The following is a 14826-nucleotide window of genomic DNA, read 5'->3' on the forward strand; positions in this document are numbered from 1 at the left end:
GACTAAAATTGCAAGGAAAGCTGATGGAAAATAATCAGCAGGTACAGAAGTCTGAATAATTCTGCTTGAAGTTCTTTGCTGTGAAAGTCCTTGCTCTGTTTCTACATAATAGTTCCACTAATACCAGTTGTAGCTCTGCATAAGAGCTCAGGATTTTCATACATTGTTGAGGCAAATGTTGCCAGAAGTTACCTAAGATTGATGCAAATGTACACTCTAGGAGAAGTCAGCATTCCTTCTGCATGGAAATCTCTTTTAAATTAATGCAGTTTTTGGCTTCAGAAAGGGCTTCCTTTCCCCAGTACACTGTTTCTTCACCTTTTCAGATTGATGATCCAGAATCAAAGTAAAAATCATTCATTATCTGCTCAGTCAGAATGAAATGTATACATGTGTGAAATAATAATCATATAATTTATTTGTGCATAGGTTTCAAAAGATGGACTGAATATATTCGGTCTTGAAGGTCACAGTGTGTGCTGATAAGAAGGGAAGTTTTTCTTTGTTTTCTGTTAGAGCTGTGCTGCTCAAACCTTACAATCACAGATTATTTTTTTTTTTTTGAGACTTTTCCCCCACCTGCAAGAATTAAACACTGATTGAGAAACAGTAACTTTGCCTTGTGTACAGAAGATCCCATGATACTATACAGCGTTCTGCATCTCACTCATGTTCAACTTTTACAACCAGCTCTTTGCAGAGGCAGATGGACCACCTGAGCATGCCCTGAGCCTGGAACTAAGGGACAAATCCAGGGAGTGATATGGTGAAAGTCAAATCAAGTTTGCAAACTGTCCACCCCAAGCTACACACTGCAGAACTTAAAACTAAACCATAAGATCTGCCACTTCAACTTCACTCAGCCAAATCATTAGTAACTGAAATAAGGAATTAATGCTGAAATTTGTCCCTCCTTTAAAAAAGTAATCTGTATGCTGTTTTGGCAGAAATCCACCATGTTTCTTATCCCACAAAGGCATGGAAGAATCTTTATATTTTAATATAAAGTAAGCTAGGAACTGCAGGCAATATTCAGGAGACATTACTGTTCAACTTAAAGAGATCTGCTATGTATATGTACAAAGGAGTTTTACAGTTGAATGAATACACAAATCCTAAGCATTGCAAAGCATGAAAATTAGAAGCTAAGGGAAAGCACAGACAATTTACACTATAAAGGAAATGTTCTCATTTATGGTACAGGTAAAATAACATCTTTAAGAGAAACATGCTACTGTAGAAATTAAGATACAGCAAACAAATCTGGCATACATGAGCATACTCAAAACAGGACATTTCATGTAACACAAAAACGTGCTAAACAACAAAATAAGAAAAATGGAAAAAAGAAATGTGTATGTATATATACATACTTCTATTCAAAGTTAAATTTTAAACATCAGCATCTTCTAGGCTGCACTGACCTTACTCACATTGGTCCCTACTCCAGCAAATGCTGAAGTCCTGACATCTATAAGACTAAATAACACATGCAATTTACTTCACTGTGGGTAGAGGAAATACTCTACTAGTGCTGCATGCAACCTTAAGTGTGTGCTGACCATAACCTTTGAGGCCAACTCTCTCCCTTGCCCCCAAAATCAAATCAGCTTTTCATTTATTTATTCGTTTTGAAGCAGGAAAGATGAGATGTGTTTGGCTTTGTTTGGGTTTTTTAATCACAACAATGTAAAACGAATGTACAAATAATACCTTCTGCATCTGGGATTACACCCTATTGTCCAAATTAAATCAGGTTTTTTGTTTGCTTGTTTTTGTTTTATTATTTGTTTTCAGAACCCAGTAGAGTGAATCAGTAGATAGAAAAAACAAGGACGACAAAGTAGCTTTGAGTACAGCTGTTCCCCATACATATAAGGAATAGAAACAGCTGAACAATGAATTTAGTTTAGCCTAAATATAAATGACAGCTGAAGGCCTGGAAAACACTTCTGTAAAGAAAATAATTTTTTTTTTTTTTTTTTAAATGCACCGAGATCTTTTTTTTTTTTTTTTTTATTTTAGGACTTTTATCTTCAGTTACCACAAGAATCTCTGTAAAAGAAAAGAAATCTACCAAAATGTAGATCACTCTATTTCACACTTAACTTACAGAGGTCCTAGTCCTTTAAGTATCCCATTCCTGATTTCAATGCAACTAAATAAAATGGGCAACTTTATTCCTTTTTATAGGAACTTTATTCCTTGAATATAGACAAAAGTATTAATTTTACTAATGCCATATATAACCTTGCAAATTATACAAAGATAAACTATAGAATTTAGAAGAGTTCAAAATTAAATCTTCAAATATTTCATGTCTGACCAGACACTCAGAGCTTTCTCTGCAACTAAATCTTGCAGAGAAAGCAGCAGGGATACTGTAGACAACATTTGCTGTCTGCCCAAATGCAGGCAACATGAAAACACAGTAGCAACATGCTGTTCAATATAGTTTGAATCAAAACATCCTGTAACTCTTTGCTAAAAATCATGATACACATCTCACCTCTTCTTTTTATATAAAATTTAGCACAGTTCAAGACTAATGCATCTGTGAGTATACTATAACTGGTTATCCTAAAGCAATTAATGAGTAAAATATGACAGATTAGCCTAGTGAGAGATTCAAAATATTTAGGTTTGCACAATCTCCAAATTCTGAAGGTTATTTTATTAAAAAAAAAAAAATCTACTGTAACTAGCTAGCATATTTCCTTTTGTTGTAAGACTAAAGAAATATTCAATATTTACAGACTACACAGTGGAGAATGATAGCAATACATTCCTATGCAACTTGAGAAAGTTTACATGAATATGAAAAGTCAAATCACTTCACTTTGAGAGTAGTAGCTAAAATATTAAAGAAATTAAAGGCCAATTAACACATTCTTGTATCAGTTCTTGTATCAGTTTCATACTACCAGTGATTCTACTAGAACTTATGTAACTATTAGCAAGGAAGTTCACACAGACACCCAAACCTGAGCATTCCTGAAACCCAAGGTGCTGGCATACAAATGTATCAAAGCAGAAAGATCGAAGACCTTGACCCATCATTTACATAAATTTTTTCATACATTACTGAATAAAGTCAGCATTATGTCAATCGTTTCAGGTAATAATTACGAATTATTATTATTACTAGTATTATGTTGATAGCAGGAACAATATTTAACTGTTTCAGTGCTACATATACAGAACAAGAAACTTTCTTTTGTATTACAGTCTAACAGTTTGAACAAATAATTGTGATATTTTTATAATTAGCAGGAGAAGAAGCAATATTAAAATTCAGCAAAGTAGTTTTCATTATGTGTTATTGTTTCCTTAAAAATCAGGCAAATGTGTTGTGGAATCTACTTTGCTTCCTTAGACAACTTCAAATTTTGTAATGATAACTGTTGGTCTAGTAAATATAGCTTAAGTATAAAAAGACTACAGGACTTTTGAAAGTCACTGCGAACAGTGGTAAAACTGCCAGTTTTCAGTGTGGATTGCTAAATGTTGAGCTTAGAGAAATGAAGATTAGCAAAATTCTCCGGAGTTATTAATATGCCTGTAATAGTTTTCCACTAGATACCAAGGGAAATGTTTATATTCAGAGCCAGAACTACCCAGATGGAACATAGTCAATATTAAGACATATTGCCAGGTTTAAGGTATTTTTCTGAACTACCTACCATCCGGATTCTTTATTTTAAACCCCTCCCCCAACAAAATAAAAAATAATAGACTTACTTTCCCCCAAACCCCAAATAGTATTAGACAGAGCACAGAGGGCACCAAAGCTGGTAGTACCTGAAATAAATCCACCACTCTAATATTGATATATGTGAAAAAGCTTATTTTTTCCTCAAGGAAGGTAATAATTTTTTGTTGGTACTGTCAATTATTTATTTATATTTCTTGTATGTGACAAATTCTACTGAATATTTTATGCACCTTGTGAGCAAATGGAAACAATTCAACAGTGCCATTTGTTTTGATTTTAAAATGTTCAAAAATTCTTCTACTAAAAAAAATACAAAAATCAATTAAATCCATCCTCAAATTTTATTCATATTAAAACACCTCCTAATTTTTTTAGATATAAACTTCTGTATAAGTAAATGAGTGACATACTCCTTGCATTCCTGTAACTTTGCTAAAAAATTTATACAAACTAATTTCTTCTCAAAGACAGACAAAATTATGTTGGCATCTTAGCTTGAAAATGTAAATCAATAGTAAAAAAACAAGCTCCCTACACTTGAATTTATTGATAGATAATATATGATTATCAGAAGATTCTCAACCTTCTAACACTTGGAGTCAGGCGCTATCTATGCATTGGCTGTTTGAACCATTAACTGTTTAACTTAACCAAAGAATGAGTTTAAGAAAAAACAAAATGGTGTTCACTTTGAAATACATTAAGAAATAGGTCGCGTCTAAACTTTCCTTTTACATGGAACATTTATTTTACTAATTAACAGAAATTCACTGTTCTGAGGTTGCTATCACAATCTTTAAGCCAGCAAATCTAACAACCTCCAGCCTGGGCAAACTTAATTCACAGAATCACAGGACAGTTTGGGCTGGAAAGGACCTTAAAGATCAACTAGTTCCAATTCCCCTGCCATGGGCAGGGGCACCTTCCACTAGACCAGATTGCTCAAATCTCTATCCAACCTGGGCTTGAATTCTTCCAAAGATGATGCATCCACAACTTCTCTGGGCAACCTGTGCCAGTGTGTCACCACACTCACAGGAAAGAACTTCCTAATATCTAATCTAAATCTACCCTCTTTCAGCTTAAAGCCACCCCTCTTTGTCCTGTCACTACATGGCCTTCAAACTGTAGGTGCATACCACTTCCCAGAAGAGATCTGAGATGCTGAAGAAGAATCTAATTGCAACTGGACTTCCTTCTATCCCAAATCTGTCATAACATTCTTGCTGTTCACTGAAACATCCAGTGCTAGTTGAATTAGAGGTCAACCTCAGAAGTCACATTGTGTCAGGAAGTTCCACAAATGTATTTGCTTTTCACAGTTATACTTGCTCCAGTCTTGAGACTTTACTTGGTCTGGATATATTATGAAACTGGAATACATGGTATCCATGATCCCATGGAAAATCGGATGTTTCATTTATTACAGTACTAGAAAAAAAGCAGCAGATTTATTTTAGTGAGTTGGTTGTTTGGGTTTTTTTGAGTGGTATCTTCTCTAAATTACATGAGGCAAACCATGTCAATATTTATTCATGTGGGATTGCTCCTTATGTATCTTGTAAAGTTTACTATACATGTCTAGATTCCTATCTTCCCCTGTATATTCCTTTATGGTGGTAGAGGTAAGCAAAAACTCAACTCAGTATTTCAGGCTAGAATAGTTCTAGTATGCACAAGTGGTGTCGTATTGCATTGTACTCTCCCTCTCATTCCTTACTAATATTCATATTTTGCTTATTTTCTTTAACTATCATCCTAACCAGATATCTTCACTGAACTGTTCATGATGAAACATGAGTCTTTTTTCTATGATGTTCAAGTTAATATAGATCCCAGCAAAGTAGAGAAGTATTGTTAGTCATAGCCTTTGTCCATATTAGTATCTTTTACAATGCACGGTGGGCCAGACTTGATTACTAAATGCTGTGGAATTAAAAGGACATTTGCCACTTAATATCTCCACTAGAATGAATGCTACAGTCTGTATTTAGACTGCAGGATCAAGAGGTACCAGATAACACAGTGAACTGTACATAGGGCTGCCTGCTACCTATTCCAGACTCTTTGCGTAATTGCTCAGTGCATTCTGCGGCTGTCATAATGCATCAGGAGCTTCTACACAGAGAATCTTATTTACATCATGGAATACTTCTAAATAAATTGGAAATTGCTATCAGTGTCACAGTAACAGGAGAGAAACCTCGACACCTACAGGAACATTAACTTGGGTTTTCTCTCCCATGGATATCCAAACAAAATTCATTTAGTAGCCTCAGTTTTTTATCTTGGCTTCTAAAACTGCAACAAGCCCTGAACATTGACCCCATCAGTCAGATGAAAGGCCAGTGTTCCCAATGTTCTGTCTCCCTTAGTTGCCAATAGCAGAAGGCGCTAAAGGACAACCTGAAACAAGTTGTATCTTCATCCTTATTTTCTTGTGTTGAAACAGGCAACAGATTGAAATGCTGGCCAGGGCCAGACATTGTATCAGTTCTTCTCAACCTCCACTAGAAACATCCCCATTCAGTGGTATTCCTTTTTAATACCATGTCTTCTAGATCTGTGTATTCAGATAAAGCTTGCGCTATCAAAGAATGTGTAGAGGTAGCTATTTTTTGCAAATGTTGAGAAGTGCTGATATTGTACAGGACTGCCCATTTATCCTTAAGAAGGAAAGAAACTGAATAATCATAAAATAGAGAGGCAAAAGCCATGAATAGAAACAGTAAGTCACTACAGGAGTTGTGAAGGATATTAAAAAAGACTGGAAGAAAAGCTTCTATTTGCACAGGCTATGAGAAGACAGTGCTGCCACCAAACTTACTTATTCGCTGCTTTGGTAATATAGAAAATTATATTTGTTAATATGGTCCTTTCAAAAACTTCTGTGAATCAATACCAAGAGACATAAAGAAGAGAAACTTCTGCTTGAGGATTAATGGGCATAACTCTTCCTGAAGGTTCTCATGACTACACCAGTCTTTCTAAGAAGAGTATGTTGACTATCACGACTGACACGTGCTTATAACATGCCATCCTCACTTAAAATCTAAGCAGGAAAAAAAAAAGTAAACCAACCCAACAGTGTTTACCATAACAACATAATCTGTCAACTGCAGATGGCTTCTGCAAAGGCCACTGTTGTCACCTGTCTGATAATACATCATTGCTGCTCTTGCATTTCCAGAAGATGGAACAGCTCTAAGTATCTACACTAATGGGATTTATCAGACCACCAGCTCTGCCTTCTACAATTTTAGTTTTCTCCCAGTATAAAATAGGCCTCCTGGCCTTCAAACATCTCTGACTGACAAGAATGGTAGCTGATGTGCTTGTCAATAACAGAGGAAACCCACAAACCCGTGATTTTTGAAACAGAACACATAAGCCTTTGCAGCTCATAGAAAAGACTGATTCTCAGAGACCTCAGTGTTTTCCAACTCATTGTCTTTAGATGGGCTGCAAAGGAGGACATGACAGACATTTATCGACAAATTCTACAGATGAAATACTGAAACATAAAATCTGTATTGCCATAATTTATATCTCCCTCCCATATCTGGTATTTTTTCACTCTATAGAACATGCATCCACGTTGTCCCATGCCTATGCAACAATGCATATTAGATAAATGCATTTGCTTCCTGAAGTGCAGCACCAACTGCTAAAAACTTTCCAAACTGGCCCCAGTGAAGACCTCTGTTTTTCACAGTCATTTTCCATGACACTGGGAGGTACTGGCAATCCAGGACCAAACTGCTGTTTTTGAAAGCAGAGTGATAGTTAGAGAAATGATGAACCATCACAAGAACAGTGAGGACTGCAGCTGACCAATTTGACAACCAGAATTTGTGGCTTGCAATACACTTCCATTCTGCCACCTTTCTTAGAGAAGGTAAAAGATGCTATTCAGAAATTCACCACTCGCTGCCTGTAGGGTTTTTTTTAATAAATGGCACAAACAGCTTCAAAGGAACTCAAAAGTGGTGAGATGCGAAGCCTTATCTTTCTCCCAAGTCAGGGAGGTTTCTCCCGATCTTCTATTTCATGTACAAGTCTCTGCTTACTACTTGGACTTAACATAGGAGGCCTACACCATGGTGTATCTGTCCTACAATTTTGCTATTCATCTTAATACACTAACATACATTAATGTACTTAGTAAACTTTGAATTTTATTTTTTTTTTTCCTGAAAAGGAGGAGTAAAAATGGAACCCAGAGGCAAATGGTATCTACCATTAACTGATAGTCTTCAAATTTGCCTCAGATACCAAAAATGCAAACCACAAGCCACAAAGTATTTCAAATTTCTGAAGGCTACTGAGAAAAGCCAGAAATTCCAATTAAAAAAAGATCCTAAATCTTATCACTAATCTAAGCTGATATTGATGACAATATTTTAAAATTTGAGACAGAGAATTAATGATTGGCATTCCAGTAATACTATGAGGTGAGAGCATGGTGATCCAGGAGACATTCACTCCTGGGAAAGTTCATTTCTACTCAGCCAAAAAACGGAACATTATGTTCTTGAGGACTGTTCCTACAGCAGTACATATAATTATTTTTTGATTGTGGTTTTTTTAGTCACATAAATGTTAAACATTTTTATTACTTCTGGTTGTTTTTTTTTCTAATTCCCTTTTTACAAAGTCCATGTACAGTTATTAAAATTTGCAAAGCTGAACAGGTATAAAAGCAGTAATGAAAGGAAAGGAGAATTATTGTTATAAAGCACACATACCATGTAATAAAACAGAACTAATCTAATACTTAATGTTAAAGTTTGACAACCTTATCATGAAAGGAATATAGCGAAAGGCAAATATTTTTGTTATTTTTCCTTTTCATAGGTGTATCTGTGCTATTATAAATTTATCAAATGAAAGACAATGAACCAATCAAGAATTGCCTGTTTATTACAGGAATGCAAAGGCAAAACAAATCTCTAAAAACAATTATTTGTCAGTAGATAACAAAAGAGAAGCAGATAATTAATGTTTAATTTATTGAGTTACTTCATTAGTTGCAAGATCTTAAAGCCGTTCACTTTCAGGCTTCATCTCCTAATAACTTCTCCCTCCTAAATTTATAAAACATTGGAAGCTTAAATTATTTTCACTTTTTTTTTTTTTTTTTTCCTGGAAACTATTCAAGATAATAAAGCTGAATGACTTTGGGAACAGCCATTATTATTATTACTACTATTATTACTATTATTATTATTAAATTAATATGCTTTGCTCCAGCACTTGCATTTGCTATTTTGGACTATGTTTCTTAGAAGGACTTCATACGGCTGACTTGAAACTAAGGTCAGCTTTTTGACATTTTCTTTCTAACAGCACCAAGATTAATAAATAAATAAGTTAAAGAGATTTTCTTCAGTAATGGCCTACTTTAAAAGTCATGTTCATTTACATAAATTGTGGGGCTCACCTTGGCATTTAGTTAGTCACCTGGAAAAAAATCTAAACAAAATAAACCACCAAACACCTTCACGTGGGCATGTATTTGCACTGAAAACCAGTTATTGCTTCATTATCTTTATTTCAGAAGTAATATTTATTCACTTCACCTGCTAAAAAGTGTTAGCCTTTCATAGTTCTCTGTAAATGTACTATCAATTATAAAAACATTTTCTCATTTCCCTTTTATGTCCAATCTCTTTGTTTTCTATTCTCAAAGTGATGTCCTTAGATGTCTCTTCACACTCTCTCTGACCCCAGATTAGTTTGACAAACACACAAAAGAGTATGAAGTAAATATTCCAATTTTTGCTCTAATGGAGTATTTGTCCTTTAAGATATTTCCTGCCTGGAGCATGTACTGTGCTTTACTCAGCTTAATTCAATTCATTTTTGATATCTAACATAGGGAAGAATGTCTTTCATTGGTGCTCATCATTCAGATACCTTTTCCAATCTATTGTACATGTGTATCATTTGAGTCAAGTGTTCACCTCTAGCTGCTCTGAAAAATATTAGCAGGAAAACATGCTCACCTTCAGGCTCCCCACAGAGTGTACACTGTGACTCTGCAAAGAAAAAAGAGATAAATTATAATTTCTTGATTTTAAGGTTTGTTATAATTACATCCAAATACAACAAAACTTACCGAACTCAAAGCATGAAAAGTGCAATTCTATTTTCAGTACCCATTTTTTAACAGCTGCAAAATAACTTTCAAAAAAAGAATTTTTGCAGGAAGAATTTTAAAATAGAACTACATAAATGTTTAGCTACATTTATACTACTGTCACCTTCAAAGACTCCAGTTGAGTGCATTCATGTAGCAGGACTTTTTGCTTCCGCATGACTTTTTTGTATTTATAGATGTACAATACTTCAATGACAACAGTCACTCAAATAAAGAGTTTAAGCCTTCTAATATTTTAGTATTGGAGGTAGCAAACCATAATAGAGACAGAGTTGTTACATTCCTTTCTCATAAAAGACTTCCAGGACCTCCCAGGCAAGAGAAGTCAAACAGTCAATGTAAATGTGTAGGTAAGCTCTGCAAAATATTCAAGTATAGAAGTGAAGGAAATAAAACTCCATCATAACAAATAACAGTCTCTAAATGCACAATTACTATTTTATTCACACACTGCCACTGGGAAGTTGGCTGTCATGAAATTTATTTTGCATAATGTACACATATATACACACATGCAGGAGATATTTTAAAGTATCCCTTGAGATTGAGCTGCTTTCAGGTGTTAGTATCAAGCTGTTACACAAAGTTTCTGTTTAGAATCTAAATACCAGAATCAATTGAAATCACAATGAATGTAATCAAGTTGGCAGATAATTCTGATGTACTGGGAAGAGTCCTAAAGACAGCACAGTATATTTTAAATCATAAATCTCTGAAACCTCCATTTTAACACACAGCTGAAAAAATCACGTCTCTAACAGCAACGAGTATGTTGAAGCAAATATGTATCTATGTGTGAAGGCACGCACACACACACGCACACACATGTGCATGGATACATCGTTATACAAGTTCAGTATAAAAAGCAATTTAACATGCCTGATATATATTCAAAAGCTTGCTGAAATTATTTTTCCCCTTGAATGACAAAGAGGAGATTGGACTTTGGCTGTGATCTTGAGTCGAAGGCAAAAAAAAAAAAAAAAAAAGGGGCAGAAACATAGAATATGAAATACATACTCCGACTAGATTGACCTTTATAGTGCCATGGTGACATTGCCAGTTATTTAGAAGTACATTCTCCACAGGGACAAGAGGCTGTCTCACAGGAGCCTTGTAGGGTACTTGACCCTACATCTCTCATATATTTTAAAAATGTTAATCATTGGGTTTTTACTGCTGCCAGAGGTTGTAGTGTGCATGAAGGAAAGGAACTAGGAAAAAAAAAATATGCTTATCCAGGAAACTCTGCTGCTGATAGGTGGATCACAACTTTAAAAACAGCATAAAGTTGCATGATAGAGAGGAACTGATTTTGAGGCAGTTCAGCACCATGAAACATGTAGTTGAATAATCTCTTGATAGACATGGCAATGTCCTCAGCAGATCTGACAAACTCAAAACACCACCCTAATGGCAAGCTTGAGAACCCACACCCAGTGAAAAGCATGGAAAGTCTCAGGTAACACAGGCCCCTTTCTTTCCCTGCTGGATGAAAAATGCTCTTGCCACAATCTGAAGTGATGCAGAGGAAGCAGCTCAGAAGATTTTTTTCCCACTTTTAATTCAAAGACTTTGTGATGTTCTACTGAGAGAGGCTGCCTGTCTGTGTGCAGTTTATTATCCTGATTGATTAGGAAGAACAAGCCGAGACTTGGTTTCTGAACTTCTGACTTTTTGCTGATCCTCTATGTCCTGCTAACAACTGCTTTACTCGTTTGTTACAATCCAAAGAATCTGCCTGACATTTTTTGCAGCTCTAAGCACCATCTTCTAAAGGTCCCTACTCCACACTACAAATTATTAGCTTCCCTCTTTTCCTCACTACATAAATTAGTGCCAATATTCCAAATCTGCAGCAGGGTAGGTAATGTAACTGCAAAATAAGGCTTGCAGCTATGACTGGTGCCAGAAAGCTGGCCAAAACGTAGTTAGGTGTGAGCACTATCCCTGCCATTTTTTTGACTTCTTTCAGGTGTTTCTTTAAGGTCCACGTTCATGGGCAAGCCAGGTCTTTCTTCCCCTACCTCAGCATACCTAGGGAGAGTTTACAGGAGGGAGACGAGGGTGTCTGTATGTTTTAATCTATCAGTGTATGCCTTCCAGAGGCTGGGAATAATTTTGAACTGACAGCAGTGCCTCTCACTCTACAGTGGTAAGAAGCAGACTGTGGATGTGGATGATTCACCAGTAACTCTCTGTTTATGAACTTCCCTATTGTAGTTTGCTACTGTGGGAGAAGGCTAGATACCCTTTTTGTTGTGCTTGACATATACAGATGCAGTAACAAATAAAAACACAACCACTTCTGCTAGACACCTGAACATGACAGGGAGGTTGCATGGAACACTGTTTTCCACAGACCCGCTCCATGTATATGACAGAGAGAGAAATAATGAAGTCTGTTTAGATCTGTACATTCTATGGTTATTGTTAAAACATTGCATGTTCTAAGTTTCTAAGACTAAAAATCATATAAAACATCACATGCAAGTATTTTTAAGTTTACATTATAGAGAAATACAGAAATCTTAGTATCCTGTAAAGAAACTGTGTTTTGAAACTTACTGTAACTTCTTTTCTCTGTAGAAAAGTTGTATCATGGTAGGAAAGATCTTTCAGGAAGATAGTTCAATACTAAAAATCTCTACTAATCTGGACATTTTCCAATTTAAATTTCAGTTCTGGAGGCAGGTAACAGCAATGAAGGACGACAACAGTGTAAAAACTTACCACTCCACCAGGTGAAATGACGTTGCTCAGGCTGAGACACACCTCACCTAAGGTTGGGTGTCTCAGCATTAATGTTCAAAAGCTAAACTAGTCTTAAAAGGTTAAGGTGGCTTTCCAGTTCATGAAAAGAAACAGCCACCTAACCTGCCTTAGAAACCTATGTCAGCATGAGATACATCAATAAATCATTTTTCTGTAAGTACCCATTCCTTTTTTTGTGTTGTAAGAGGTCTTAGACTTCGGCTACATCTTCACAATAGCATTCACAGCAAGAGAGACATGTCCATTGTAAGTGACCTCTGTAGGTCATCTCATCCAGCCTCCCACTGAGAGCAGGGCTGTTGCCAACACAGGCTCAGCTCAGTTGGGACTTAGATAATCAAGCCAGAAAGCCACCAAGGATGGAGATTCCCACAGCCTCAGTAGGCAGCCTGCTCCAGTGCTGCACAACCCTTGTAGGGTCCTACTTGAATCTTTCAGTCTGCAGTTTGTGGCCATTCTTCCTTGTTATATCACCCAGCACCACCAAAAAGACATTGGCTCCATCCTGTCTGTAACTCTTCAAATAGTTGTAGTCTGCTGTAGATCTTCACTTCAACAGACTAAATATCCCCAGCTCCTTCAACTACTCTGACCAGAGGGCCCTTTGCTAGAATCTCTCCAATTTCTCCCTATGTTTCTGGAAGCAGTGAGCCCCAACCACTGAGCACAGTATTCCAGGTGCAGACCCACCAGCACCAGAGGTAAATAATAACCTCCTCAGTTTGCTGCTCATACTCATCTTGACAGCCCAGAGTGCAGTTTGCCTATTTGCAATAAGAACACCGTCTGTTGACCCATTGGTATTCACGTTCCTTCAGAAAAAATAACAGAATAAAATCAAGTCTTAGTAAGACCAGTTCCCCGATCCAAGTCTCCCACCGATTGTAACAGTGCTAATGTATGGCCCATGCTGAATGAAGTGACATCTGAATGAAAGTGCTTAAGCTACTGCATGTTTGGATGGAATAGGAGCAGGCACATTAACATATTTCAGACAAAGATATTTCTTAAGCTTCTTCTCATAATTCCTAGTAATGGATTATGACTCTACATATCTGATTCATCTAAAGTATTATAATGATACTTTGATACTTTCGCAGGATTTAGTATTTCTTTTTATGTTATTAACAATAAGTATGTTGTTAATCAGCTGCACTTAACGAAGACGCTCATTCTTGCAAACACTCATGTGAGTAACTTCTCTGTCATTGCTCTTAAAAGTAAAATGACAAAGATGGGCAAGTGTTCAGAGATTTGTGACCCAGTAAATCAATAGAACAAGGAAAACCTGTATTTATATTATTAATCTCACTGTATCATTTTGGAATGGTCTAGCCAACATAATCTTCCCAGATATAAGAACTTGCTGACAAAATAGGTCATGAGAAAGATCTTCTGAAGAAATTAATTTATCATGAAGGCACAAGCTCTTTTTCCCCCCAGTTACTATAAAATTTATTTTATTTTGATAGTTTTTTCTTGTCTAATCTAAATGACAAGTAAAACTAAAAATAATAAACCCAATATGTAAATGCCAACATACTTTCTCCAAACAGCTGAGTTCAACATTTGATTTTAAATTGAGTAAAGATAAATTATTCTGCTAAACATGTTCACCATTCCTTGCTTTATATGTACTTTTCTTATATGGCTGGTTCAAGTACAATAAAATCTACTATAAAGAGCTACAATAAAGAAAACAACGTATGGGTTGAAAGATAAAAAAATTACCACTATGAAAAAATTACAATTCGAAGTAGCCATGCAAGCTATATAATGTAACAAAACTAAGACAACACAATATTAGTAATATTTTGAATCAGTTTAAAGAGAATACTGGATGGTATTTAATAGTTAACTACACTTTAAAGTACACTGGCCTCTCAACAGGTTATGGAGTCCAACCTGGATGAGTTTTGACCAAGATACACGGAAGTATGACAAGAAATAATATGGAAAGGGGAGATGCAGTTCTGGCGATGACTTGTCACCTCAGCACTGCATTCAGAAAATGGGTGCAGTCAGCCCTTCTGACTAACCCCTGAGTAATACCACACATCTGGTTTTGTATCCCCACTTCATTTGTGTAACAGACCATGTCTCTTTTCATGGGACACTACCAGAGACCCTTGGCAGCAACTTTCTGCTGCCACCCTTCTCTATATTATTTCAA

At 36.0% G+C, this 14826-nt stretch overlaps 1 protein-coding gene across 10 annotated transcripts in view; it reads right to left on the minus strand.

Moving 5' to 3' along the window:
• Window positions 1–14826, minus strand: part of DLGAP2 (DLG associated protein 2) — a 463956-nt gene that overhangs the window by 238079 nt on the left and 211051 nt on the right. For all 10 annotated transcript variants that reach the window (XR_003991947.1, XM_030490185.1, XM_030490186.1 and 7 more), the window contains one exon: window positions 9724–9756. Coding sequence is in view for 4 of the 10 variants with exons in the window: in XM_030490185.1 (XP_030346045.1) it covers window positions 9724–9756 (33 nt within the window). In the remaining 6 variants the exon portion in view is untranslated. The remainder of the gene's footprint in view (window positions 1–9723; window positions 9757–14826) is intronic.

This window comes from Strigops habroptila, chromosome 6 (assembly GCF_004027225.2).
Source record: "Strigops habroptila isolate Jane chromosome 6, bStrHab1.2.pri, whole genome shotgun sequence".
Lineage (NCBI taxonomy): Eukaryota > Metazoa > Chordata > Aves > Psittaciformes > Psittacidae > Strigops > Strigops habroptila.